General features: G+C 43.3%; 1 protein-coding gene across 1 annotated transcript in view; it reads left to right on the top strand.

Annotated features, from left to right (window-relative positions):
* The window catches only part of galnt14 (UDP-N-acetyl-alpha-D-galactosamine:polypeptide N-acetylgalactosaminyltransferase 14 (GalNAc-T14)), a 115,941-nt gene that overhangs the window by 59,265 nt on the left and 31,008 nt on the right, over positions 1-25,668 (top strand). The window contains exons 4-8 of the mRNA XM_029733656.1: positions 10,426-10,493; positions 10,732-10,797; positions 19,015-19,136; positions 21,925-22,012; positions 23,561-23,645. Coding sequence (XP_029589516.1) covers positions 10,426-10,493; positions 10,732-10,797; positions 19,015-19,136; positions 21,925-22,012; positions 23,561-23,645 — 429 coding nt within the window. The remainder of the gene's footprint in view (positions 1-10,425; positions 10,494-10,731; positions 10,798-19,014; positions 19,137-21,924; positions 22,013-23,560; positions 23,646-25,668) is intronic.

Below are 25,668 nucleotides of genomic sequence, written 5' to 3' on the forward strand. Positions count from 1 at the left end.
ATCGGAGGGCCTGTTGTCCGGACCTCTGGCAGTCTCTATGGGTGTGCCACAGGGTTCAATTCTCGGGCCGACTCTCTTCTCTGTATACATCAATGATGTTGCTCTTGCTGCTGGTGATTCTCTGATCCAACTCTACGCAGACGACACCATTCTGTAAACTTCTGGCCCCTTTTTGGACACTGTGTGAACTAACCTCCAGACGAGCTTCAATGCCATACAACTCTCCTTCCGTGGCCTCCAACTGCTCTTAAACACAAGTAAAACTAAATGCATGCTATTCAATCGATCACTGCCCACACCTGCTCGCCCGTCCAGCATCACTACTCTGGACGGCTCTGACTTAGAATACGTGGACAACTACAAATACCTGGGTGTCTGGTTAGACTGTAAACTCTCCTTCCAGACTCACATTAAGCATCTCCAATCCAAAATGAAATCTAGAATCGGCTTCCTATATCGCAACAAAGCATCCTTCACTCATGCTGCCAAACATACCCTCGTAAAACTGACCATCCTACCGATCCTTGACTTCGGTGATGTCATCTATAAAATAGCCTCCAACAAACTGGATGCAGTCTATCACAGTGCCATCCGTTTTGTCACCAAAGCCCTATACACTACCCACTATTGCGACCTGTACGCTCTCGTTGGTTGGCCCTCGCTTCATACTCGTCGCCAAACCCACTGGCTACAGGTCATCTACAAGTCTCTGCTAGGTAAAGCCTCGCCTTATCTCAGCTCACTGGTCACCATAGCAGCACCCACTCGTAGCACGCGCTCCAGCAGGTATATCTCACTGGTCACCCCCAAAGCCAATTCCTCCTTTGGTCGTCTTTCCTTCCAGTTCTCTGCTGCCAATGACTGGAACAAACTGCAAAAATCTCTGAAGCTGGAGACTCATATCTCCCTCACTAGCTTTAAGCACCAGCTGTCAGAGCAGCTCACAGATCACTGCACCTGTACATAGCCCATCTGTAAACAGCCCATCTATCTACCTACCTCATCCCCATACTGTATTTATTTATTTATCTTGCTCCTTTGCACCCCAGTATCTCTACTTGCACATTCATCTTCTGCACATCTACCATTCCAGTGTTTAATTGCTATATTGTAATTGATTCGCCACCATGGCCTATTTATTGCCTTAACTTACGTCATTTGCACTCACTGTATATAGACTTTTTGTTTTCTTTTGTTCTACTGTATTATTGACTGTATGTTTTGTTTATTCCATGTGTAACTCTGTGTTGTTGTATGTGTTGAATTGCTATGCTTTATCTTGGCCAGGTCGCAGTTGCAAATGAGAACTTGTTCTCAACCAGCCTACCTGGTTAAATAAAGGTGAAATAAATAAAATAAACAATTACAGAGGAATGACTTTTTGAGGCTATTAAATCCTTTCAGTCTGGAAAAACCCCAGGGCTTGATGGCATACCGGTAGAGGTATATCAAGCCTTTTTTGATATACTAAAAGCTCCATTATTAGATTGTTTTAACTACTCCTATAGAAATGGTCTGATAAAGTAAGACAAGATTTTATTTATAAATGCCAGTCCCCCTGTGACAACAATTTTGGACCCCCTTGTGGCCCCCCTAAATGTGGAGTATGAAATAACTTTTACATAACTAAGTTTTGCTATCGTTCTTTTTTTACATCCGTTATTAGACAGTGGCAACGATGATGATTATGAACATGGTATTTTGCCTGCTAATGCCTGCAATGCAGTGAAGAAAACGATATGACAACAATAACATCTAATGTAACTGGCCCCTCTAACAGTACAACTGGCCCCAGCTTGGCCCCCCCCAGTTGAAATGGTCTAGAACCGCCACTGACAAGAACACACACATACATGTAATAGTGCCAGACATGCACACAAACACATACAGTTGGCATTGCTGTTATGATTTTAGTTGTCCTTGATGTCCTTTGTTTTAATTATTTAAAAACAAATTGCATTGTTGTTTGCTGTTTTCTGTCTTTTTCTTTTTTCTCTTTAGTTCATTCTCTTGGTTGTTGGTGCATTGTTGGGTTCTTGGGGGTGGGGAATGGAATTAATGGATTAATTGTATTTTTTATTTTTATTTTTCTTCTTGGGGGGGACTGTGGGAGGGGTCTCGAATGGTTGAGGGACAGCTATCGGGGAACTGTGGGGGGGATCTTGGAAGGTTCGGGTTCACGTTTTTTGGCCTGGTGGGAGATCAGTCCAATCAAAGCTACGTTAGATATAACGTTATTTGACATAATTTTATCTGTGGCCAATGACCTTGAGCCTTCTTGGATGGGCACTTCTAAAGTATGTCTATGACAGCACCCCTACGCTCCGTATTTTCCACTGGCTGCCCCACCACCACAGAAAGCACTGAGCTAGGCTAAAACACCTGCATTTTGGAGCTGCCTTACTCAAGAAAGCAAAAAAGAGACCATGTTTGTATGCGGCTTTATTACTCAATGATGTATTTTTTTACTTTGTGACACGTATTAATGCCAAAATTGTCACCCCTGCTCCTGCACTCCCTCTCCTACACTCGAGGGCGCCAGACTGCCTATCAATACGCACACCTGTCCCTTTTATCTGTCTGTTTCCTCTGTTTGTTCCCTGTGTCTGCATTGATGTCGTTACTTTGTCCCCTGTCCAAACGTTGTTCCTGTCCTGTTTCAAGTCCATTATGTATTAAATGTTCTCCCTGTACCTGCTTTCTGTCTCCATCGTCGACACCCACAAAAATAACATACAAAACAGGCACACACAAAAAAAAAGGCTCTGCCCCACCTTCCCTGAATGACGCGTCACCACTGCCTGTTCCTGACCCTGGACTATGTCATGACGTTGGCCTGTGGGTAAGGTTTATGACCCCCCCATAAATACCTTCTCCCTTCCCCTCTCTCTCTAACTACTGAAGGACTGCTGTCCTGTTAAATATAGAGAGTCTGGGAACATCAAACATGGGGAAAGGAACCATCTTTTGATAATAAAACCAGTTGGAAATATGCTTGATAACGTAATGAGTATGTATGTCAGTTCATTGTTATCTGAGACATTATGATTGATAACAGGACGACATAAACTTTACCTGAGAATGTATACACCCTCTAGTTATCAGAGTCACATGGAATTGTTATGCAATTGAAATGTTTGATATTGAAATTGTTTGTTAGGAGATTAAATGTAATTTTAGCTTCCAAATGAGAGAATTGGGTTTTCATAAGGAAAGTGCCCTGCCGATCAGTGGCCCAACCCTGTGAAGAGACATGGGGTTATAAACGATGGGGCGCCTCCTTCCCCCCCTCTCCACTATATAAGCTTTGGACGAAAATACATTCCGTGTTCCAGTACGTGAGGACTGCAGCCTCTACGTTATAAGGACAGACACATATCAAGAACAGAACTAAGCCAACCTCGGCGTGAGCTATGGTATGAACTGGTATGAACTTTGAGCTTATTCACTACAGAAGTGATACTTCCTAGCCGTTGAGTTAGCCGCTGCTAACGTGGGCTAGGAAAGGACGGACGACGGATCCAGTCTAACAACCAGACGAAGATACCACCACCATTGACATTCTTCCACTACACAACAGGAAGATCTGTTGGCCAACCACGGCCAGCATCTACGACCAATCTACCGAAGCGCAGCTCAGAGTAAATATTTATTGCATTTTCCTTTTCCAAATGGGCGGTAATTTAGAATGCATAAGATAATGTATTTACGATAGCATAGCTGCTGTTTCTGTGTTCCTAAATCTTCCCGCTCTTTCATTCAAGCCCAACCCCCTTTTCCTTTGTGTAACCAGCCATGATACAGGCTCAGTCCACCAGGACGTTTTCTGTATGACATCATATGAATTCTGTGTATTTGTAATTCTGTGTGATTAGTTAGGTATTTAGTAAATAAATAATTAAACCCAATTTTGTATTGCTGATTCAACTTGTTAGCCAGGGTTCGTGAAGATAACCAAGAATTTATAACTTTCATGATGAGATTGAAAATAAGATAAGATTGACTGCTATCGATGTAAAATATTACTAATTTTAAGAGTTTATTCAGAAGATAACAGCTCTATAAACGTTCTTCTGTGGTGCCCCGACTTTCTAGTTAATTACATTTACATGATTAGCTTAATCAGGTAATATTAATTACAGAGAAATAATTTTATAAATTAGCATGTCATATCACTTAATCCGGCATAGCCAAAGACACGACAACTAGGTCACTGTCCGTTTGCTCTCAGATCTGTGCCTGACTCATATGGACTCCTCATTTAACCCTGACACCCAAGTGCCAAACCCCTCTATTGACTTCCCAGCCTGACCCTTGACCTTTCCCATAGCTGCCTCACTGCCACCTCACCTGTCCCTGGGTGTCAGCAGCTTGCCTCGGCAGGTTGCCTTAGCACAACGCAGGCCTCCTCTCCCCTGCCAACGTCTCCTGGAGCCGGTTCAGCTCATTACAGCTGAGTAGTCAGCAGAGACCCGGGCTGTCTCTTAATGATCACACAGAGAAGACTCCTGAGTCCTGACCACCACTCCACCAGGGAAAAACTGTCCTGTTTATGTGTCCGCCCCAAACCTTTTTCATAGCGCTGCAGTTTCAACCAATTAAAAGACAATCCCTCCCAGTAGGTTTCAGCCTGCCCGTCCCTTTGGTTTTTGGACGACTTGTCTGTTTGCAACTTTTTCACAATTACTCACTTCTGCAAAAAAGTTTGTAATTGTGCCTATAGCCACACTGCAGGCTCAGGAAATAATGGTCTCTAGCTCCAGGCTCCGTCCCTAACAATAGCAATGGAATTAATCTACAGAACACACCGTCTCTCTCTCTCTCTACGTGTGTGCCTTCTTCATTACAGTTCATCTTTGTCCAGGGTAGTATACTGTAGCACTCAGAGTCACATATCACCGCTGTTAAAGACATCCTGAGGGGGTACAGTACCAATACCCTCCTCGTGGCCCTCAGGGACGTCAGGATGGGGTTTAATTAGCACAGTGTTTCATGGCTGCCAGCATGTTTGTGTCATCATGGTGGCCTGCCTGCCTGTAATTACACAGCCTCAGCCTCACTCAGCCCTCCGCCACATGCCGTTGCCGCCAGTGATGTAGCTAATAGGAAAAACAACAACAACCCTAATCTTCTTAGGTTTCTGTGCATTAATAAGGTTGTCTGTGTGTTCTGGCACCTTCCTGTAAACTGAGGCTGGCTGGGGTTCATGGGCTGGTTAGACCCAGTTATACCCCCTGACACACAACCCTCAGCCTGTCTCTCTGTAAGCCTACCCCCCCCCCCCCTTACCTCAGCTTACGCCAGAACCAAACATTGATACAGAGCGGGTTTAAAAAGCAGGCCGTGGGCCTCTCTCTGATTTGTGTTAGGGCTGACAGAGGCTATTACCACAATCCAGCCCTCAGAACCCTCTGAGGTGGAGGGGGAATAGGCTGGGAGCGATAGTTCAGGAGAGGAGATGAAGAGGAGAGGTGAGGAGAGGGGAAGGGGAGGATAATAATATGGATGTGAGAAGAGGGTAGGTTAAGGGAGGAGAGGTAGAGGGAATGAATACAGAGAGGGAGAGGGGAAAGTAGAGGAGAAGAAATGAGGAGAACAATATGAAAGAGTAATAGGAAGGACAGGTCTGTCTGTGTTTTCATAGCCCCAGCAGGTTGAGAAAACTACAGGGGAAACAGTCACTGGCCACATATTGCACTGGGATGCTATATTCTAGTCATGTTTGGAGAGCGGGGCACTCTGAGTTCCAAACAGTACAAGAGGAGAAGTAGGTAATCATAACTTGTGTAAATGGCTTGCGTCTGCAATACACACTCACGACGATCAGTACTAAACAAATCACATAAATGAGAAAATGGTGAAGATTAGGCTATTTTTCAAATCTCACCTGTTCCTGCATGTGCCACAATGGATTTCATTGATGCTGTGTTTGGTCATAATGTATTCCTCCTACTCATCGTTTTTTCCCCCCAAATGAAAAGCATTTTGGAATGCATCAGGAGAAACAGAAATGCATTAGGCAGTCAAAGGGCTTCTCTCCTGTGTTTGGGTGGTGAGTGTGAGCTTCAAAGTCGCTGTGCTCAAAGTGCAGAGCCGCCCCATAAACACTGCAGGAATCAATATAATGACATTCTAAGAGCGCAATGTACATTAAACACATTTCCACTGCTCTACTAACCCAGGCCTTTTGATTGTGGGTAGTAATTCCACATCATTTGTGTACCCTTAGTTCTGAAAGGAACGATTACGCAACCTTGTTTTGGAATGATACCAATTCATCTCATTTGTATGCTATTGGAAATTGTTAATTGCCCAATATTTGTCCATTTTGGGCTGATGTTTCATTGGCTCTTAACCAACCATGCTATTTTTTTTTTTTTTTTTCCGAATTGTTTGTAACTTATTTTGTACATAATGTTGCTGCTACCGTCTCTTATGACCGAAAAGAGCTTCTGGACATCAGAACAGCGATTACTCACCTCGAATTGGATGAATAATTTTTCTTTAATGAGTCTGACGGGAAGGATATACTCCAAACACCCGAACGGGCCCTCATCCCCGTCTTTCGCTGGAGAAAGAAACTGAGATTTCGTGGAGGGAGATCGGGGTGCCTTGTGAGGATCAGGCGACTAGTGGCTAATCTGCCTTTGCCATCCGTACTGTTAGCCAATGTTCAATCGCTGAAAAATAAATGGGACGAACTGAAAGCAAGTGTATCCTACCAACGGGACATTAAAAACTGTAATATCTTATGTTTCACAGAGTCGTGGCTGAACGACGACATTAATAACATACAGCTGGCGGGTTATACACTCTATCAGCAGGATAGAACAGCAGCCTCTGGTAAGACAAGGGGCGGTGGCCTATGTAAACAACAGCTGGTGCACGATATCTAAGGAAGTCTCAAGGTTTTGCTCACCTGAGGTAGAGTATCTCATGACAAGCTGTAGACCCCACTATCTACCTAGAGAGTTTTCATCTGTATTTTTCGAAGCTGCCTACATACCACCACAGACCAATGCTGGCACAAAGAACACACTCAATGAGCTGTATACAGCCATAAGCAAACAGGAAAACGCTCCTCCAGAGGGAACGCTCCTATTGGCCAGGGACTTTAATGCAGGGAAACATAAATCAGTTTTACCTCATTTCTATCAGCATGTTAAATGTGCAACCAGAGGGAAAAAACTCTAGACCACCTTTACTCCACACAGAGACGCGTACAAAGCTCTCCCTCGCTCTCCATTTGGCAAATTTGACCATAATTCTATCCTCCTGATTCCAAAGCAGGAAGCACCAATGACGGTCTATAAAAAAGTGGTCAGATGAAGCAGATGGTAAACTACAGGACTGTTTTGCTAGCACAGACTGGAATATGTTCCGGGATTCTTCTGATGGCATTGAGGAGTACACCACATCAGTCACTGGCTTCATCAATTGATGACATCATCCCCACAGTGACTGTATGTACAGTTGAAGACGTACGTTTACATACACCTTAGCCAAATACAGTTGATGTCGGTTAAGACATCTACTTTGTGCATGACACAAGTCATTTTTCCAACAATTGTTTACAGACAGATTATTTCACTTATAATTCACTGTATCACAATTCCAGTGGGTCAGAAGTTAAACATGCACTAAGTTGACTATGCATTTAAACAGCTTGGAAAATTACAGAAAATTATGTCATGGCTTTAGAAGTTTCTGATAGGATAATTGACATAATTTGAGATGTACCTGTGGATGTATTTCAAGGCCTACCTTCAAACTCAGTGCCTCTTTGCTTGACATCTTGGGAAAATAAAAATAAATCAGCCAAGACCTCAGAAAAAATTGTAGACCTCCACAAGTCTGGTTCATCCTTGGGAGCAATTTCCAAATGCCTGAAGGTACCACGTTCATCTGTACAAACAATAGTACGCAAGTATAAACACCATGGGACCACGTAGCCGTCATACCGCTCAGGAAGGAGACACATTCTGTCTCCGAGAGATGAATGTACTTTGGTGCAAAAAGTGCAAATCAATCCCTGAACAACAGCAAAGGACCTTGTGAAGATGCTGGAGGAAACAAGTACAAAAGTATCTATATCCACAGTAAAACGAGTCCTATATCGACATAACCTGAAAGGCCGCTCAGCAAGGAAGAAGTCACTGCTCCAAAACCGCCATAAAAAGCCAGACTACGGTTTGCAACTGCACATGGGGGCAAACATCGTACTTTTTGGAGAAATGTCCTCTGGTCTGATGAAACAAAAATAGAACTGTTTGGCCATATTGACCATCCTTATGTTTGGAGGACAAAGGGGAGGCTTACAAGCCAAAGAACACCACCCCAACCGTGAAGAATGGGGGTGGCAGCATCATGTTGTGGGGGTGCTTTACTGCAGAAGGGACTGGTGCACTTCACAAAATAGATGGCATCATGAGGCAGGAAAATTATGTGGATATATTGAAGCAACACCTCAAGACACCAGTCAGTAAGTTAAAGCTTGGTCGCAAATGGGTGTTCCAAATGGACAATGACCCCAAGCATACTTCCAAAGTTGTGGCAAAATGGCTTAAGGACAACAAAGTCAAGGTATTGGAGTGGCCATCACAAAGCCCTGACCTCAATCCTATAGAAATTTTGTGGGCAGAACTGAAAAAGCGTGTGTGAGCAAGGAGGCCTACAAACCTGACTCAGTTACACCAGCTCTGTCAGGAGGAATGGGCCAAAATTCACCCAACTTATTGTGGGAAGCTTGTGGAAGGCTCCCCGAAACGTTTGACCCAAGTTAAACATTTTAAAGGCAATGCTACCAAATGCTAATTGAGTGTATGTAAATGTGATGAAAGAAATAAATGCTGAAATAAATCATTCTCTCTACTATTATTCTGACATTTCACATTCTTAAAATAAAGTGGTTATCCTAACTGACCTAAAAGAGGGCATTTTTACTAGGATTAAATATCAGGAATTGTGAAAAACTGAGTTTAAATGTATTTGGCTAAGGTGTATATAAACTTCTGACTTCAACTGTACATTTAATCTCAGTTTTTCACAATTCCTGACATTTAATCCTAGTAAAGATCACCACTTCAGGCTACTCTACCTACATGTACATATTACCTCAATTACCTCGACACCGGTGCACCCGCACATGTACTCTGTACCGGCATCCCCTGTATATAGCCCCGCTATTGTTATTTTACTGGTCAAGGGCTTGTAAGTAAGCATTTCATTGTAACGTCTACTACACCTGTTGTATTCGGCACATGTGACAAATACGATTTGATTTGAATTGATTTTGATCCTACATCATTGTTGGGCTGGACCCAGCTTCGGAACTCCCACATGAGACTCAACTCTATTGTGTTTTTACCACTGACTCACACGCTATATGACGTACTTCACATGGTTTCAAGACAACTTTTACTGAAATATCTTTATATGAAATAGACTGTTTATAATAGAAAGAGGTTGTAAATACAGTCTAGAAGAAAGTCTACAGCAATCATTAGTTGTGCTGCTGTTCTAGATATAACCCACAGGGCAATAGTCATCCACGTCCCCTGATTAGGCTGCACTTAGAGGCTGAATCAGAACTCTCTGTCTTGCTGTAAAGCTTTACCTGTTACCACCAGGAACAGATTTCTGTCAGGGGCCTTAATAAAGGCATGAGGATCCAGGGGCAGTGGAGGGTGGATGGAGCGGGATATAGAGAGAGGGAGGAGGAGGGGGAAAGGAGGAGGGGGGAATGGAGTGATGAATGGGTCCAGCATGCACAGCGACGATGGAAGAACAGACCTACGAGCCTGACAGCGCTCCAATTACTCACCCAGACAGGAGAGGGGGTGAGAGAGAGAGAGAGAGAGAGGGAGAGAGAGAGAGAGACGGTGTGTGGGTGTGTGAGGGAGGAGGAGAGGGTAGATGTGCCTTGATTCAGACTGGGATTAAAGGTGAAGTAATCTGAGGGAGGTGGTGTACCTCTCCCTCCATCTCTCCTCGCCTCATCACCTGCTGTTCAGCCATGTACCCCAGGAGAGGAGAGAATATTAGAGGGAGATGTATGTGTGGTTCTTATAGTGAGAGATTCTAGTGTCAGAGGATGGTGTTGGGTGGAAAAAGAGCTGAAGCCAATATGAGTGGTCCTGTATTTTCTCATACCCTTGTAATAGAAAATCATCCAAATTACATTTTGGGGGCTATAGTTATAAAAAAAAAAAAAAGTAATCTTCAGAACTAATTAAATATTGTTATTTTATTTAAGTCGTAATACATTCTCATAACGATAATGTCATTCTCCATTTTTCCAATAGAACATTTCACATAACACGGGGGGAAAAAGTCGATTTCAGTTGTTGCTGCTCTATAAAGATTGTCGTCTAGAAGAAATACAATAGTTTCTAACACTACTGCTGCTCTCTTTTTCATTTGCAGTGTTCTGAACAGGACGCCAGTCCACCTGATTCACGAGATCATCCTGGTAGATGACTACAGTGGGGATGGTGGGTAGAACAGAAGAGCAGCTGTGAGCAGAGATAGATCTGATTCCAGGAGGAGATGGATGTGATGAGCTCTCCCATTCTGGCTCAGCTGCCGGAGAAACAGGATCAGTGATTTGAAAAGATTTCCCCTGTCTCTGTCAATGTGTTTTTTTTACAATTGAATTCCAATTCCATGCACTGTGTGGGTGATGGTTTTGTGAACATTGCATCTCACCATGCATCAAATGTTTCCTTTCAGCAAATGACTGCCTTCTACTCACCAAGTTGCCCAAAGTAAAGTGTCTTCGGAATGACAGGAGAGAAGGTAACCTAGTTAGTGTGTGTGTGTGTGTGTGTGTGTGTGTGTGTGTGTGTGTGTGTGTGTGTGTGTGTGTGTGTGTGTGTGTGTGTGTATAGAGAGTATTTCATCCGTGCAGTATACAATTGTGTCCTCAACTTGAACACACACCTTAGAGCCCACCACCACTTGCCTTTGCTGATTTCAGGTTAGACCACAGGGAGAAGCTCAAGCACCAGCTGTGAGACAAGAGAGCAGATTCAGGGATGTGTTGACTCGAGACGGTTGGATCTTTTTGTGTCAGACACACCGTGATCCCATCTAGACAACGTGGGAATTGTCTGTGTATCTCTATAAATAGATTGATTTGATTATAGCAAGACATCAAAAGGTTGACTGGAACATAGTCTGAGCACAAATGCAACACTATTATATTGCATCTATGAGTCATGGTGTTCAGGAAACGTATTTATCATGGTTATCATGTTGATGCTTCCTGGTTCACCGTTATATAACTCCACAGAGGACTTTTCTATGATGCCATACAGCGCTGTTATAATAGACTACAGTTTATACCAAAAAAATGGAATACTAAAAAGCAGCGTGTGCTGATTGCTAGTTAAAACCCCTCTATGCTATCTGCCTCTGCTTCAGCACATTATACAGTCTGAGGTGAAATATATGTTGAAATGCTGAGATGTGAACTCAGACAGTAACGAGATGCAGATTGCTGTGCGTGGATAGAGGTGCGCAAGCCCCAGCTCTCACAGGCATTTGAAGTTCCCCTGATCGGAGGGTTCAGCAGAGAGGTAATGGAGATGAACCCCATCTCACCTCACAGGCTGACAATCTTACCTCCAAAAAACTCCTAAAGCAGCCAGTTTCACCTAATAACACCAAGGAATATGGATGCTATCTTACAGCATCCACCTCACTTTACTGTATAGCACAAGATAGGGTGCAGTTTTGATCATTGTTGAAGTATTTCATTCTAGGCTAGTGCAATAGACTGTTGTAGCTGTCACAATGGTGATTAGTGCTCATTGGTTTTTTTCTTGTACTTTTATGTTTATTCACTAGTTGTCATTGTATTCAGTGCAAGTATGACTGAAATGTCTTAAACCTCCTCTGGCAAACAAACCTAAAATCTAGTGTACCTTTGTCAGGATGGTGGGTGTAGCTGGTGTATAAAGTCAGGCGCAGGAGAGCAGAGATGAGTGAAACAACGCACTTTACTCGACAGCACAAAGTAAACAATTTACAAAGTGCAAAAAGAACGGTTGCCACAAAGCATGGGTGATAAACAGCACCCGGTACAAACCAGCCGGAACATACCGACCTGAACAAATAACAATCACACACAAAGACATGGGGGGAAACAGAGGGTTAAATACATGACCAGTAATTGGGAAATGAAAACCAGGTGTGTGGGACAATGAGACAAAACAAATGGAAAATGAAAAATGGATCGGCGATGGCTAGAAGACCGGTGACGTCGACCGCCGAACACCACCCGCACAAGGAGAGGCATCAACTTCCACCGAAGTCGTGACAACCTTCTTGACTTGTTCTCAGCCTGGGATAGGTAAGAGTGGTTGTGACTTGCTGCCAATGTCAAAAACTGGTCGGAAAATACTTTACAATTTACATACATTTAAAACATTAGCATAGACATCACAGACTTTTAAATATCTGTCTGTGTATATATACAGTACCAGTCAGAAGTTTTTACACATATCTACTCATTCCAGGGTTTTCTTTATTTTTACTATTATTTACATTGTAGAATAATAGTGAAGACATCAAAATTATGAAATAACACATATGGAATCATGTAGTAACCAAAAAAGTGTTTAACAAATCAAAATACACTACCAGTCAAAAGTTTTAGAACACCTACTCATTCCAGGATCTTTCTTTCTTTTTACTATTTTCTACATTGTAAAATAATAGTGAAGACATCAAATCTATGAAATAACAAATATGGAATCATGTGCTAACCAAAAAAGTTTTAAACAAATCAAAATATATTTTAGATTTTAGATTTGTCAAATAGCCACCCTTTGGCTTGATGACATCTTTGCACACTCTTGGCATTCTCTCAACCAGCTTCACCTGGAATGCTTTTCCAACAGTCTTGAAGGAGTTCCCACATATGCTGAGCATTTGTTGGCTGCTTTTCCATCACTCTGCGGTCCGACTCATCCCAAACCATCTCAATTTGGTTGAGGTCGGTTGATTGTGGAGGCCAGGTCATCTGATGCAGCACTCCACCACTCTCTTTCTTGGTCAAATAGCTCTTACACAACCATGAAGGCCTGATTCACGCAGTATCCTCTGAACAGTTGATGTTGAGATGTGTCTGTTACTTGAACTCTGTGAAGCATTTATTTGGGCTGCAATTTCTGAGGCTGGTAACTCTAATGAACTTATCCTCTACAGCAGAGGTAACTCTAGGTCTTCCTTTCCTGTGGCGGTCCTCATGAGTGGCAGTTTCATCATAGCGCTTGATGGTTTTTGTGACTGCACTTGAAGAAACTTTCAAAGTTCTTTACATTTTTCGCATTGACTGACCTTCATGTCTTAAACTAATTATTTAAGCTGTTCTTGCCATAATATATGGATTTGGTCTTTTACCAAATAGGGCTCTCTTCTGTATACCCCCCATACCTTGTCACAACACAACTGATTGGCTAAAACGCATTAAGAAGGACAGAAATTCCACAAATTAACTTTTAACAAGGCACACCTGTTATTTGAAAGGCATTCCAGGTGACTACCTCATGAAGCTGGTTGAGAGAATGCCAAGAGTGTGCAAAGCTGTCATCAAGGCAAAGGGTGGCTATTTGATATATTTTGATTTGTTTAAACCTTTTTTGCTTACTACATGATTCCATATGTGTCATTTCATACTTTTGATGTCTTCACTATTATTCTACAATGTAGAAAATAGTAAAAATAAAGAAAAACCCTTGAATGAGTAGGTGTTTTAAAACTTATGACCGGTAGTGTATATTTTATATTTGAGATTCTTCAAAGTAGCCACCCTTTGCCTTGATGACAGCTTTGCACACTCTTGGCATTCTCTCAACCAGCTTCACCTGGAATGCTTTTCCAACAATGCTTTTCCAACAGCCACAATGTTCTACAATGTTGTACTGTATATACACATTGTTAGGTACTTGTACTGGGTCGGACCCCCCTTTGCCTCCAGAACAGCCTGAATTATTTGGGACATGCTACAAGGTGTCAGAAATGTTCCACAGGGATGTTGGTCCATACTGACGCAATGGCATCACGCAGTTGCTGCAGATTGGACGGCAGTACATTCATGCTACTGTACGAACAGCCCGTTCCATCTCAAAGATAATCTATTCGGTTGACGTCTTGGGACTGCGCAGGCCACTCAAGTAAACTGAACTCGCTGTCATGTTGCAAGCAAAGTTTTTCCACTCTTCAAATCCCATATTGCTTCCGTAGTCAACTTCCACACAGCTCTGACATACACACTTACCCCACCAGGGGTCTTTTCACAGTCCCTAAATCCAGAACAAATTCAAGAAAGCGTACAGTATTATATAGAGCCGTTATTGCATGGACCTCCGTTCCATCTCATATTAGTCAAATGAACAGCAAACCTGGTTTCAAAAAACAGATAACGCAACACCTCACTGCACAACACCTCTCCCCTATTTGACCTAGAGTAGCTGCTGCTTTTGCAACAGCTAATGGGATCCTAATAACCCCCCCCCCCCAAAAAAATACCACAAAATTGTCCAGTTGGTGATCGCGCGCCCAATGGAGCCACTTGTTCTTATTTTTAGCTGATAGGAGTGGAACCTGGTGTGGTCATCTGCTGCAATAGCACATCCGTGATAAAGATCAACGAGTTGTACATTCCGAGATGCCATTCTGCACACCATTGTTGTACTGTGCCGTTATTTGTTTGTTTGTGGCCCGCATGTTAGCTTGCACAATTCTTGTGATTCTCCTTTGACCTCTCACCAATGAGCTGTTTTCACCCAAAGGACTTCCGCTGAATGGATGTTTTTTTGTTTGTCGCACCATTCTTGGTAAATCATAGACACTATCATGCGTGAAAAGCCCAGGAGGCCGGACATTTCTGAAATACTGGAACCGGCGCGCTTGGCACCGACGATTATACCATCTCAAAGTTGCTTAGGTCACTCGTTTTGGCCGTTCTAACGTTCAATCGACCAATAACTGAATACCTTGATGCCTGTTTACCTGCTTTAAATAACAAGCCAAGGCAATCCAAAATAATAACGTGTGAGTGTGCAGTGTGTGTTAATGTGTGTGTGTGTGTGTGCATCTATCAGTTACACATACTTGTCAGTACATACACACAAAAGGTAGGCCACATGGGGGAGAGGCGTTGTGCCGTGAGGTGTTGCTTTATTTGTTTTTTGAAACCAGGTTTGCTGTTCACTTGCTCTGTATGAGATGGGAGGTCCATGCAATCATGGCTCTATATAATACTGTACCTTTTCTTGAATTTTGTCTGGACTTGGGGTCTGTGAAGAAACCCCCTAGTGACATGTCTGGTGGGGTAAGTGTGTCTGTTAGAGCTACACTGAGTGTACAAAACATTAGGAACACCTGCTCTTTCTATGACATAATCTGACCAGGTGAATCCAGGTGAAAGCTCTGATCCCTTATTTATGTCACTTGTTAAATCCACTTCAATCAGTATAGATGAAGGGGAGGAGACCGGTTAAATAATGATTTTTAAGCCTTGTGACAATTGAGATATGGATTGTGTATGTGTGCAATTCAGAAGGTGAATGTGCAAGACAAAAGATTTAAGATCCTTTGAACAAGGTATGGTATTAGGTGCCAGGTGCACCGGTTTGAGTGTGTGAAGAACTGCCACACTGCTGGGTCTTTCACACTCAAATGTTTCCTGTGTGTATCAAGAATGGTCCACCACCCAAAGCACATCTAATTGATGTTGTTCTGAGGGCAAAAGGGGTGCAACTCAATATTAGGCAGGTGTTCCTAATGTTTTCTTTATACACTCAGTATATGTAAGTTGATTATACAGAAAATGTGTAATTTTCAGCATGAAAATTTCTCCCAAAAACAAGAATTGATGCAGTCAATCTCTCCTCCACTTTGATCCAAGAGAAATGGACATGCATAATGTTGACATTAGCCCTCTATGTACAAAATTGTCAAAGACTCCAGACACCCAAGTCATAGATCGTTCTCTCTGCTACTGCACGGCAAGCGGTACCAGAGCGCCAAGTCTGGGACCAAAAGGTACCTGTACAGCTTCAACCCCCAAGCCATAAGACTGCTGAACAGTTAATCAAATGGCTACAAGGACTATTTACATTGACCCCCCTTTATGATTTATTTCTTTATCTTTAAAGTTTTGCCCTGTCCCCCCCTTGCACTGGCTCTATGTACATTCACTAGACTCTACCCTCACACACACTACACTGACAGGCCAACACACACACTCACACATAGACACACTTACACTTCACATAAGCTGCTGCTACTCTGTTTATTATATCCTCCTGATTGCCTAGTTACTTTTACCCCTACCCACATGTACATACTGTATAACCTGAATTACCTCAACTATATCAAACCCATGCATATTAACTCGGTACTGGCAGTGTTGGAAAAAGTACTCAATTGTCATACTTCAGTAAAAGGAAAGATGCCTTAATAGAAAATGTCCACATGCACATAGAAATGTGTGTTATAGATCAGTCATTCTCATTGAAAGCAAGTCTAAGAAACGGTAGATCTGTTCTATGTTCGTAATATCTATGCTTCCCATTCTTAAGTTTCGTTTTTGGTCTTTTACTGTCGGTTTTGTACACCATCTTCAAATAGCTGAAAATACGATATTTTTGGTTATGTAAAATATATTTCACAGCGGTTTAGACGGTACAATGATTCTCTACACTATGCTTGCTTGTTTTGTCACATTTTTTTTGTCACATTAGCAACCAGGAAATGGTGGAGCCAGGGGCACACTCCAACACTCATTTACATAATTTACAAGCAAAGCATTTGTGTTTAGTGAGTTTGCCAGATCAGAGGCAGTAGGGATGACCAGGGATGTTCTCTTGACAAGTGTGTAAATTTGACAATGTTCCTGTCCTGCTAAGCATTCAAAATGTAACGAGTACTTTTGGATGTCAGTGAAAATGTATGGAGTAAAAAGTACATTATTTTCTTTAGGAATGTAGTGAAGTTACAGTAAACATTTTCAAAAATATAAATAGTAAAGTACAGATACCCCCAAAAACGATTTAAGTAGTACTTTAAAGTATTTTTACTTCAGTACTTTACACTACTTGGTACTGGTACTCCTCGTATATGGCCTCGTTATTGTTTTTGTGGGCCAGCTGCAGCTTTTTTAGGTCTTTGCAGCACTTGATCATATCACCAGGCAATAGTCAAGATTAGATAAAACTAGAGCCTGCAGGACTTGCTTAGTCTGTGTTGTTAAAAATGCTGAGCATCTCCCCCCATATTTACAACAATTGAATCAATATGTCTTGACCATGACAATTTATAGTCTAAAGAGACACAAAAAAGTTTAGTTTCCTCCAATTGCTCACAGCCACATGCACTACCAGATTCAGCTGAGGTCTAGAGCTTAGGGAATGATTTTTACTAAATTCAGCGCTTTTAGTTTTAGATATGTTCAGGACTAGGTTATTACTAGCCACCCATTCCAAAACTGACTGCAACGCTTTGTTTAGGGTTGCAGTGATTGGGGGGGTTGTGGGGATGGATGTAGGGGTGAGAAGGGTGTGGACGAGGAGGATGTGCTGAGGGGGGCTAGATGTGGAGGGAGTTCTGGTTTTTATATACGACAGTGTTACAGTTTAATGGAACCCATTTTGACGGGCCTCTGTCATGCTGTGATTACTCAGCAGGTTGGCCGTTGTAATGATGGATAGTCCTCCAGGCCGTTTTGCGCGTGCAGTGGTGAGGATTTTTAGAGCTTTGCAATCACAGTTCTGGCTGCCAGGTCCTGCTATGTCTTGCTATCCTTTTCTTTCAGACCCTGGGACTGATAGGCTTTTGCTGGCAAGTTATAAACATGCCAGTTTCTTATGCACTCAGCAGTCAGATCTGACTTTTAACGATGGAGCACATTTTAATGGAATGGGATGATGATTTGAAATCAATAGCCTTGAAATAGCTGTTCCTGTGTACGTTGTAGTGGTGAGACAGGTGCGTGAGGCATTGCGTGTAATTAGATTCCTGCTCTGCTAATGAAAAGCAGAGACCTCTAATCTCAAGACGACAACTTCCAAGATTCCATCTACAAAACTAAGAAATGACTCTCTGACAATACCTAATCAAGTGTAAAAATCATTACAACCACAATTAGATTGTAACAAATGGTATCGTTAGGCTGTTGTTAGGCAGTCCTCTGTTTATTCCTGGAGCCGGAGGTTTCATTACCCAGCCTCAGTGTTCCACTACAGTGTTGATGAACTTGTGTGTGTATAGGGGCCGGGGTGTAGTTAACAGTCCCCGGGGCCTCAACTCACACTCTAAATTGTAAATGGTTTGAGGCATTTAGACTTGATTGTCTTTTTAATGCTACAAACAGCAGAAGCTGTCATGCCATGTCGTCTCTATCAAGCTTTAGTAGTAAATTCTCTCTCTCTATCTCTCTCTCTCTCTCGCTCTCTTTCTCTGGCAGCTACACAGTCAGCCTTCAACTAGCAACTGTTGAGGGGGGAGGGTGAGCTCACCCATCCAGAAAATAAAGCGTTATTGAGGATGAAATGGGATTTTTAATTGGCTGGAGTCGCAGCGCAGTGCGAAACTTACAGAGTCCTACAATTTCATACAATGACATTCTGTCCTATGTCAGAGACTATTGATTTCGCTATTTAGCCGGAAAGAATGTCCTTCAATCATTGAGACCTCTTAACAGTGTGATGTCCCATTCAGACCATCATGTCTAAGGGCCGTAATTGCGTCATTGCCCCATAAACAGACACAAATAGCCTTTTTAAGACCTCCCTTGTCTCCACGCATGAGGTGGACAATAAAGGGACATTGTGTTCAGAGTATTTGAGAGTATATTTCAGCAACATCATCTAGAGATCAGATAGTATTGGTGTTTGACAGACGCAGGCAGACATACACACAGATACACACACACACACACAACAGTAGTTAGGGATGAGAATGACCTTTGACCCCTCTGTCTCTGATCTCTCTCTCTCTCTCCAGGTCTGATCCGCTCCAGGGTACGTGGGGCGGATGCAGCAAAGGCCGGGGTCCTGACCTTCCTGGACAGTCACTGTGAGGTCAACAAGGACTGGCTGCCCCCACTGCTTCGGAGGATCAAGGAGGTACAGTAACAGTACAGGCAGTGACACCTCCTACATCTACAGTAACAGTACAGGCAGTGACACCTCCTACATCTACAGTAACAGTACAGGCACTGACACCTCCTACATCTACAGTAACAGTACAGGCACTGACACCTCCTACATCTACAGTAACAGTACAGGCACTGACACCTCCTACATCTACAGTAACAGTACAGGCACTGACACCTCCTACATCTACAGTAACAGTACTGTACAGTATAGGCAGTGACACACCTCCAACATCTACTCTGCACCTTCTGATACATCTCCCAGAATAGAAAGAAAATCCACCCCATTCTCGTATACTCATTTAATATTATTTTTCCTAGACAGAATAAAGCTACTTGCAAACTTCAGAGAAAATAAGTCCCACCTTAGAATGCAGGTTGATGTTTATTGTCATGAGTCTTGTCATGGAGGCAGAACTAAGCGATTTCCCCTTAGATAGGCCATCTGCAAAGTCAAAATGGAGTATATTGTAAAAATTAAATTAGGCATTAGGGTTACTTTGTGACTGTGCCAGTTAGTGACCAGTCTGCAGAACTGCCTCAAGAACAAGATTCATGATGAAAAATGAACTCTGATGCGTATTTGTTCTTACATGTAAGGCTCGGGCGTTGTGAGTGAGGAATCAAACGCAGGAAGCAGCGAGCACAGGGTAGTGGCTTTTTAATGGGTCAAACAGGCGAGCACACACAAGCCACCCCAAACAGCGCATAACACGCACACAAAATAAAGTGTCCTAAACACAGGGGAAAGAACATGCGGCGCAAAACAAACGCACAAGCGTAAACACAAGCACAACAGGAAATAATCCCGCACAATGAGAAGGCGGACCAGCTAATACTAATAGCCCCACTAATCACCCCCACTAAGAACAGGTGCACAAAATCACAAACAGGGGGAAAACAAAAAAGGGAATCAGTGGCAGCTAATAGGCTGGTGACGACGACTGCCGAGCGCCACCCGAGCAGGAGGGGGCGCCACCGTCGGTGGGAATTGTGACATTACAACATATTTCTATCAGGTGACTTAACTGTCGTTTTTTTTTGTGAACTTCAAACAACAGAACCCCCCCACCCTAATCTCGGACTCCTACACATACTCTCTCTTTTTGATACAGTATATGTCTAAATCTCCAGGAATTCATGAAAAACTCCCTCCTAGCTTGTGTGTAACTGTAGCATTCTCACCACCACCCCTCCAGCAGCTCTCAGAGCTCTCAGTGTGTTGTGACTGGGGAGAAAATGCCAGTTTACCTTCTGCTGTTCCTCTGATTGCCCCTAATCTGGAAGAAGTGCCTCCCTCAATTTATACCAACAGCACTCTTCCTCTCCCCCAGGCTAAGACAGAGGGTTGACTCCCCCCCTCTCAAAAGCTTTTATGTGGACATGCTGCTCTCTAAACATTGATAGAGGTCTATGGTAACTGGCTAATGCTGGGGGGCTTGCATGTTATATTCAATTATATACTAACCTTCATGCATGTCTGATTTCAAAGTGCTGTCTGCATCTTAATTCCCTGGTGCGGCTGCCGATGTCTGGCGTTAAGTTCTCAACAACGTCCCATCATTATTTTGGATTTGGCGCTGCGAGGCATAACATAATGTTTTGTAATATATGTACTAATACAGGAAGCTCTTGTCTACAAACAATCAATATATTAAAATAAACAGAATTGATTTTGTTCTGAGGGAGTCATCCATCACTATCCACATATATATATATCTATTTCTAAATGTATTACTTATGGATTTATGTAAATGCAGGCACAAAGACGCATGTATAATATTCATGACACCACGCCGCTGTAAAGGGGCGTTCCCCTCAGAGCCGCATAATGTCTGAGAACAGAAGATCATTTGCAATTGAAATGGTTGAAAGGGATTGAAAACTCAGTAGTCTCATGGAAAATGGAAAACGTACCCAAGCAGTCTTCTGAAGCATGGGTGCTGGTCAAGGTAAATCACCTTGACTGAATACCGTGGCAGAGAGAAAATAAAAGAGGGAGAGGAGGGGAATAGAGGGATGAGAGAAAGTGAATGTCTGAAGAAAAGCAGATGAGCATGTGCGAATCAAATGTCAGATAATGTGGTCAGATCGCCCAGGATGCTGCCTGTCACTGTGTGTGTGTGTGTGGGGGGGGGGTCTGTGTGTGTGTGTGTTGGGGCGGGGGGTCTGTGTGTCTGTGTGTGTGTGTGTCAGCTCCTAAAGTCATGGGCTTTGACTGAGACTTAGTGTGTGTGTGTCTGTGAGTTCTGACTGGTAGACTATTTCAAGACATGCCTTTCACACACACTGCCTGTTAACCTCCTCTTCACTCTGTCTGATCTGATCAGACACTGATCGATGTACCTTCCTTTAGCTGGAAGAAGGAAAGACAAGACAATGACCCCAAGCCACTATCATGTCTTTCAAGTGACCCTAACAGCAATTAATCAGCACATCCCACCATATGTATCACATGTCCTAAAGGTGGACATTTTCCCCGGTTATTTCCTTGACTTCAGGACTACTAGGCTATGACTACTGAATGAGCACCAGAGCATTAACTGAAACATCACCCACACTACTGGGCGACCTACTGTATGAACATAATGTATGTTTAATCAGTGCCCTGCAGCACATCAATGCCTCCCATTACTCCCATACCTTTTTCATTAACTTCAGCTTCTGAACTGTAAATAAGGAATCGTGCCATTGGCTCTTACTGTGAGTTTTGAACATGGTCTCTGACTCCCGTCTCTCTCTCTCTCTCGTCTCACCAGGACCCGACCTGTGTGGTGAGCCCAGTGATCGATATCATCAACATGGATACCTTCGCCTACGTAGCAGCCTCCTCTGACCTCCGTGGAGGTATGGAGCGACAGGGACTTGACCTCCCCGTCCTCATCGCTATCGCCACACCTATGTCCCTCTCTCTCTCTCTCTCTATCCATCTCTGTATCTGTCAAGCTCTCTTTCCAACCCTCCCTTTCTCCATCCCTCTTTTTATCCCTTATCCCTTATCCCTGACCCCATCCCTTCCTTCTTTCCATTTCCTCCCCCAGGCTACTAGGTCTCCATTATCTGGATAGTAGAGCCTACACACACACACACGCACACGCACACAAACACAGCCAGATGAACAGCTCTAATCAGTGATCCCAGATAACTGGATACGACAGCCAATGGGGATAATAGTCCAAGGCCTTCTCAGATTGGATGTTTTAATTATTGATGTAGCCATCGCTCATAACATGAAAAAGATGTGGTGTCAATAGAGCCGTATGGATCCACTGAGAGCCAGCCCTGCCTGCCTGCAGACTGCTGCGCCAGCACTCCTGGGTCTGCTCCAAATCAGACCCTCTCTCTCTCCCCTGCGCACACACACACACACACACACTATCACGACTCAGGATAAGACCCAGATGCAGACACAGGAGGCGGATAGTTTGATTGTAAGATAATTTATTAGAACACAGGGGGCAGGCAAAGGGCAGGTTGAGGGCAGGCAGAAGTTGGTAAACCAGGTCAGAGTCAAGCAGGTACAGGATGGCAGGCAGGCTCAGGGTCAGGGCAGGCAGGAAGGTCAGAACCGGGAAGACTAGAAACAAAAACTTGAGAACAAGAAAAAACGGGAAACACGCTGGTACGACCTGACAATACAAGATGAACTGGCAACAGACAAATAGAAAACGCAGGTATAAATACACAGGCGATAATGGGGGAAAAACGGGAGACACCTGGTAGGGGTGGAGACAAGCACAAGACAGGTGAAACAGATCAGGGTGTGACACACACACATACTGAGACACATACACAGACACACTCAGACGTGCACACGCACACACATGTTCACGTACACAAACAGACACACACCCACGTACTTTATTAATAGAGCAAATATTCATTGGCTCTCTCATATGCATTTATTTGAAGACATCAAGGGCACTGCGTCTCTCTCAGGACAGGATGGGAAGGGCTATTTAAAAGCTCTTGTGTAAAGCCTGATAAAGGTCATTCCCAAGGTTCAGCCCAGATCAGCTATTAGCCAATGGGCTGGGGCCCATAATTAATCATTAGAGTAATTAAATAGGAGACGGTTGCAGGAATGGTGGTTGTAATTATTGACAGTGTTCTGCCAGAGATTAATAAAGCGTGTGATGAAGGAAGAGGCTGCTGCAGCGTCTTTATAATCGACCCCGCCTTTATAGTTCATAGTCCACCCTCCTTCTCACCCCCTTCCTCCCATCATCCTTTTGTTGTTAGTCGTTTGGTCCCCTTCTCTCTGACCTGCAATACTCTCCTCCTGACCCTCCCCTGACTTACCCTTTCTCTCCCGCTCTTTCTCTCCCTCCCTCTCTCCCTCACCCTCCCACATTCCCAGTTCGTGTTGTGATTATCTCTCTCTCCCTGCTGCAGGCTTCGACTGGAGTCTACATTTCAAGTGGGAGCAGTTGTCTGCTGAGCAGAAAGCCAGGAGAGCTGACCCCACCGAACCCATTAAGTAAGTGAAGGGAGGCATGAAGACGGATATTACGGGACGGTCTGGCCTGGCTGCAGAAGAGAAGAGAGTAGAGGGACAGAGGGATAGAGGAGGGGAGTAGGGGGTGCCTGCCTGACAGCTCATCCCTCCGTTTCTAAGTCCAGTGGCTGGCAGCATGCAGCCATGTTTTTTCTTTTTCATCTGATGGAGCAGAGCGGAGGAACAGTGGAATGAAGTCTCTCCCTGTGGCCTTTCACTGCACTGTGATCTGAACAGTCCATCAGGGAGGAGAGAGGGAGAGGCGGACTAGGCAGAACAAGCAGCTGGAAGAGGCAGTTAAACCAGTGATCTCTGCAGAGATAGCAGCAGCACAGCTAATGAGGATGCAGCCCAGAGGAGATCAGAGAGGGACCACAGCCAGTTAAAGCCAGTTAAAGCACCTTTGCATTATTTCAGCCCAAAATAGTTGATCAACTTTAATCCTCCTGGCCCCGGAGGGCTCTGAATCCAGGGCAGGTCATTTTAATGCTCGGCTAGAATGATTGATTGATCTCTCTCACACATCTCTTTCTCTCTCTCTCTCCCTTTCACTCTCTCTGTTCATTTCCGGTAATAATTATTCTATTAGGTACAGAGATAAACAACTTTTATATTCAAAACACTAGCACACATTTCTATGAAGGAACATATTTTCTATGAAAATACTTGATACTGTTGTCAAAATTCAGGCAGGGTAGTAACATTATGAGTTGGAATGATGGTTTATTGTTTAGCTAGCTAGCTACATGTCTAAACAAAAGACTCCACTATGCAAGTAACCATTTCACTGTACCATTTACACCTTCTGTATCCTGTGGATGTGACAAATAAACTTTTATTTGATATAGTGTGTGTTTACCAGAGACGGTAATGTGGAGAACAACATGACCTGCATCAACGTCAAATTAGGATATAACATTATGCCAACGAGTGTCTCAGTTCTAAAATTCTCTGGTAGAATGCCCTGCTTTTATTTCGTCACACTCACAACCGTAAGCTATTTTCTGTAATTAGCTCGCCATTAACTTGTAAGTCATCTTGTTGTGAGTTTATGTTTCTGTAATAATGAATACAAATTAGCCCCAATTTAAAACATTGCCAGCTAATTTAACAAGCTAGAAACTAACCAAAACATTGTTTAGAAAGTTGCTTTTAGTTACCTGGTTTGCTAGATTGACATATACTAAATTAATTTGTAAACGGATGGGTTTATTGGTGTTAAAATATACCAGTTATGCTATTTTGGACCACCAGGCTGCTGTCTGTTTATACTTTTTCAAAATGACAACAACAAGTTTGATGTCGGACGACAATAGAATGTTTATGATGTCACTGCGACGACTGTATACAGACATATCGATAGACGTAGTATAAACCAGTATTTAGTCTTGAAATCTTTGGTTGTTTAGTACATTACCGTACTCACTATGTTTAGCCTCAAATGTGAACCCTTAAAGAGATGGGTGGGCCTAAAGCTTAAGAGGGTGTGAACGATGCTGAGTGTGTGTGGACAAGAAGAGCTCTCCAGTAGGTGTACCAAAACATTCAAGGGCCATTTTCTCAAAAGTGGGGTTACAAGTTTATCAACTTTCAAAGCAGAAGTACTTTCCCATTGTTCCTCCACTGTAGTGTTTCTAGAGTCTCTACTTTTATCCAATGTAAAAATAATTGCTACATATGACCGAATTGAGCCGGTCTGTCACACATGTGTTTCCATCATGAATATTCACTGTGCTGTGCGGGGATTGAGAGCCTTGGCTCCTGCCAGTGAGCGCTGGTGAGAGTGTCAGAGACGCTGGGCTGTGGGCTGCCATCTTCCCTCCACTTGAGAAATGAGTAAGATGGTGAGCCTCTCCACTTGCGTTCCTCAGCCCTGCTCAGGGCAATCTGTCTCTCATCTTCCCTCCTCTTCTCTTTCTGTTTTCTTCTTTTTCCTCAGCTCGTCTAGTTTCCTCTTCATACTTCTTTACTCAGCTTTCTGTCTGTACTTCCATCTTTCATTCCT

The sequence above is a fragment of the Salmo trutta genome, chromosome 35, assembly GCF_901001165.1.
Source record: "Salmo trutta chromosome 35, fSalTru1.1, whole genome shotgun sequence".
NCBI classification, from domain to species: domain Eukaryota; kingdom Metazoa; phylum Chordata; class Actinopteri; order Salmoniformes; family Salmonidae; genus Salmo; species Salmo trutta.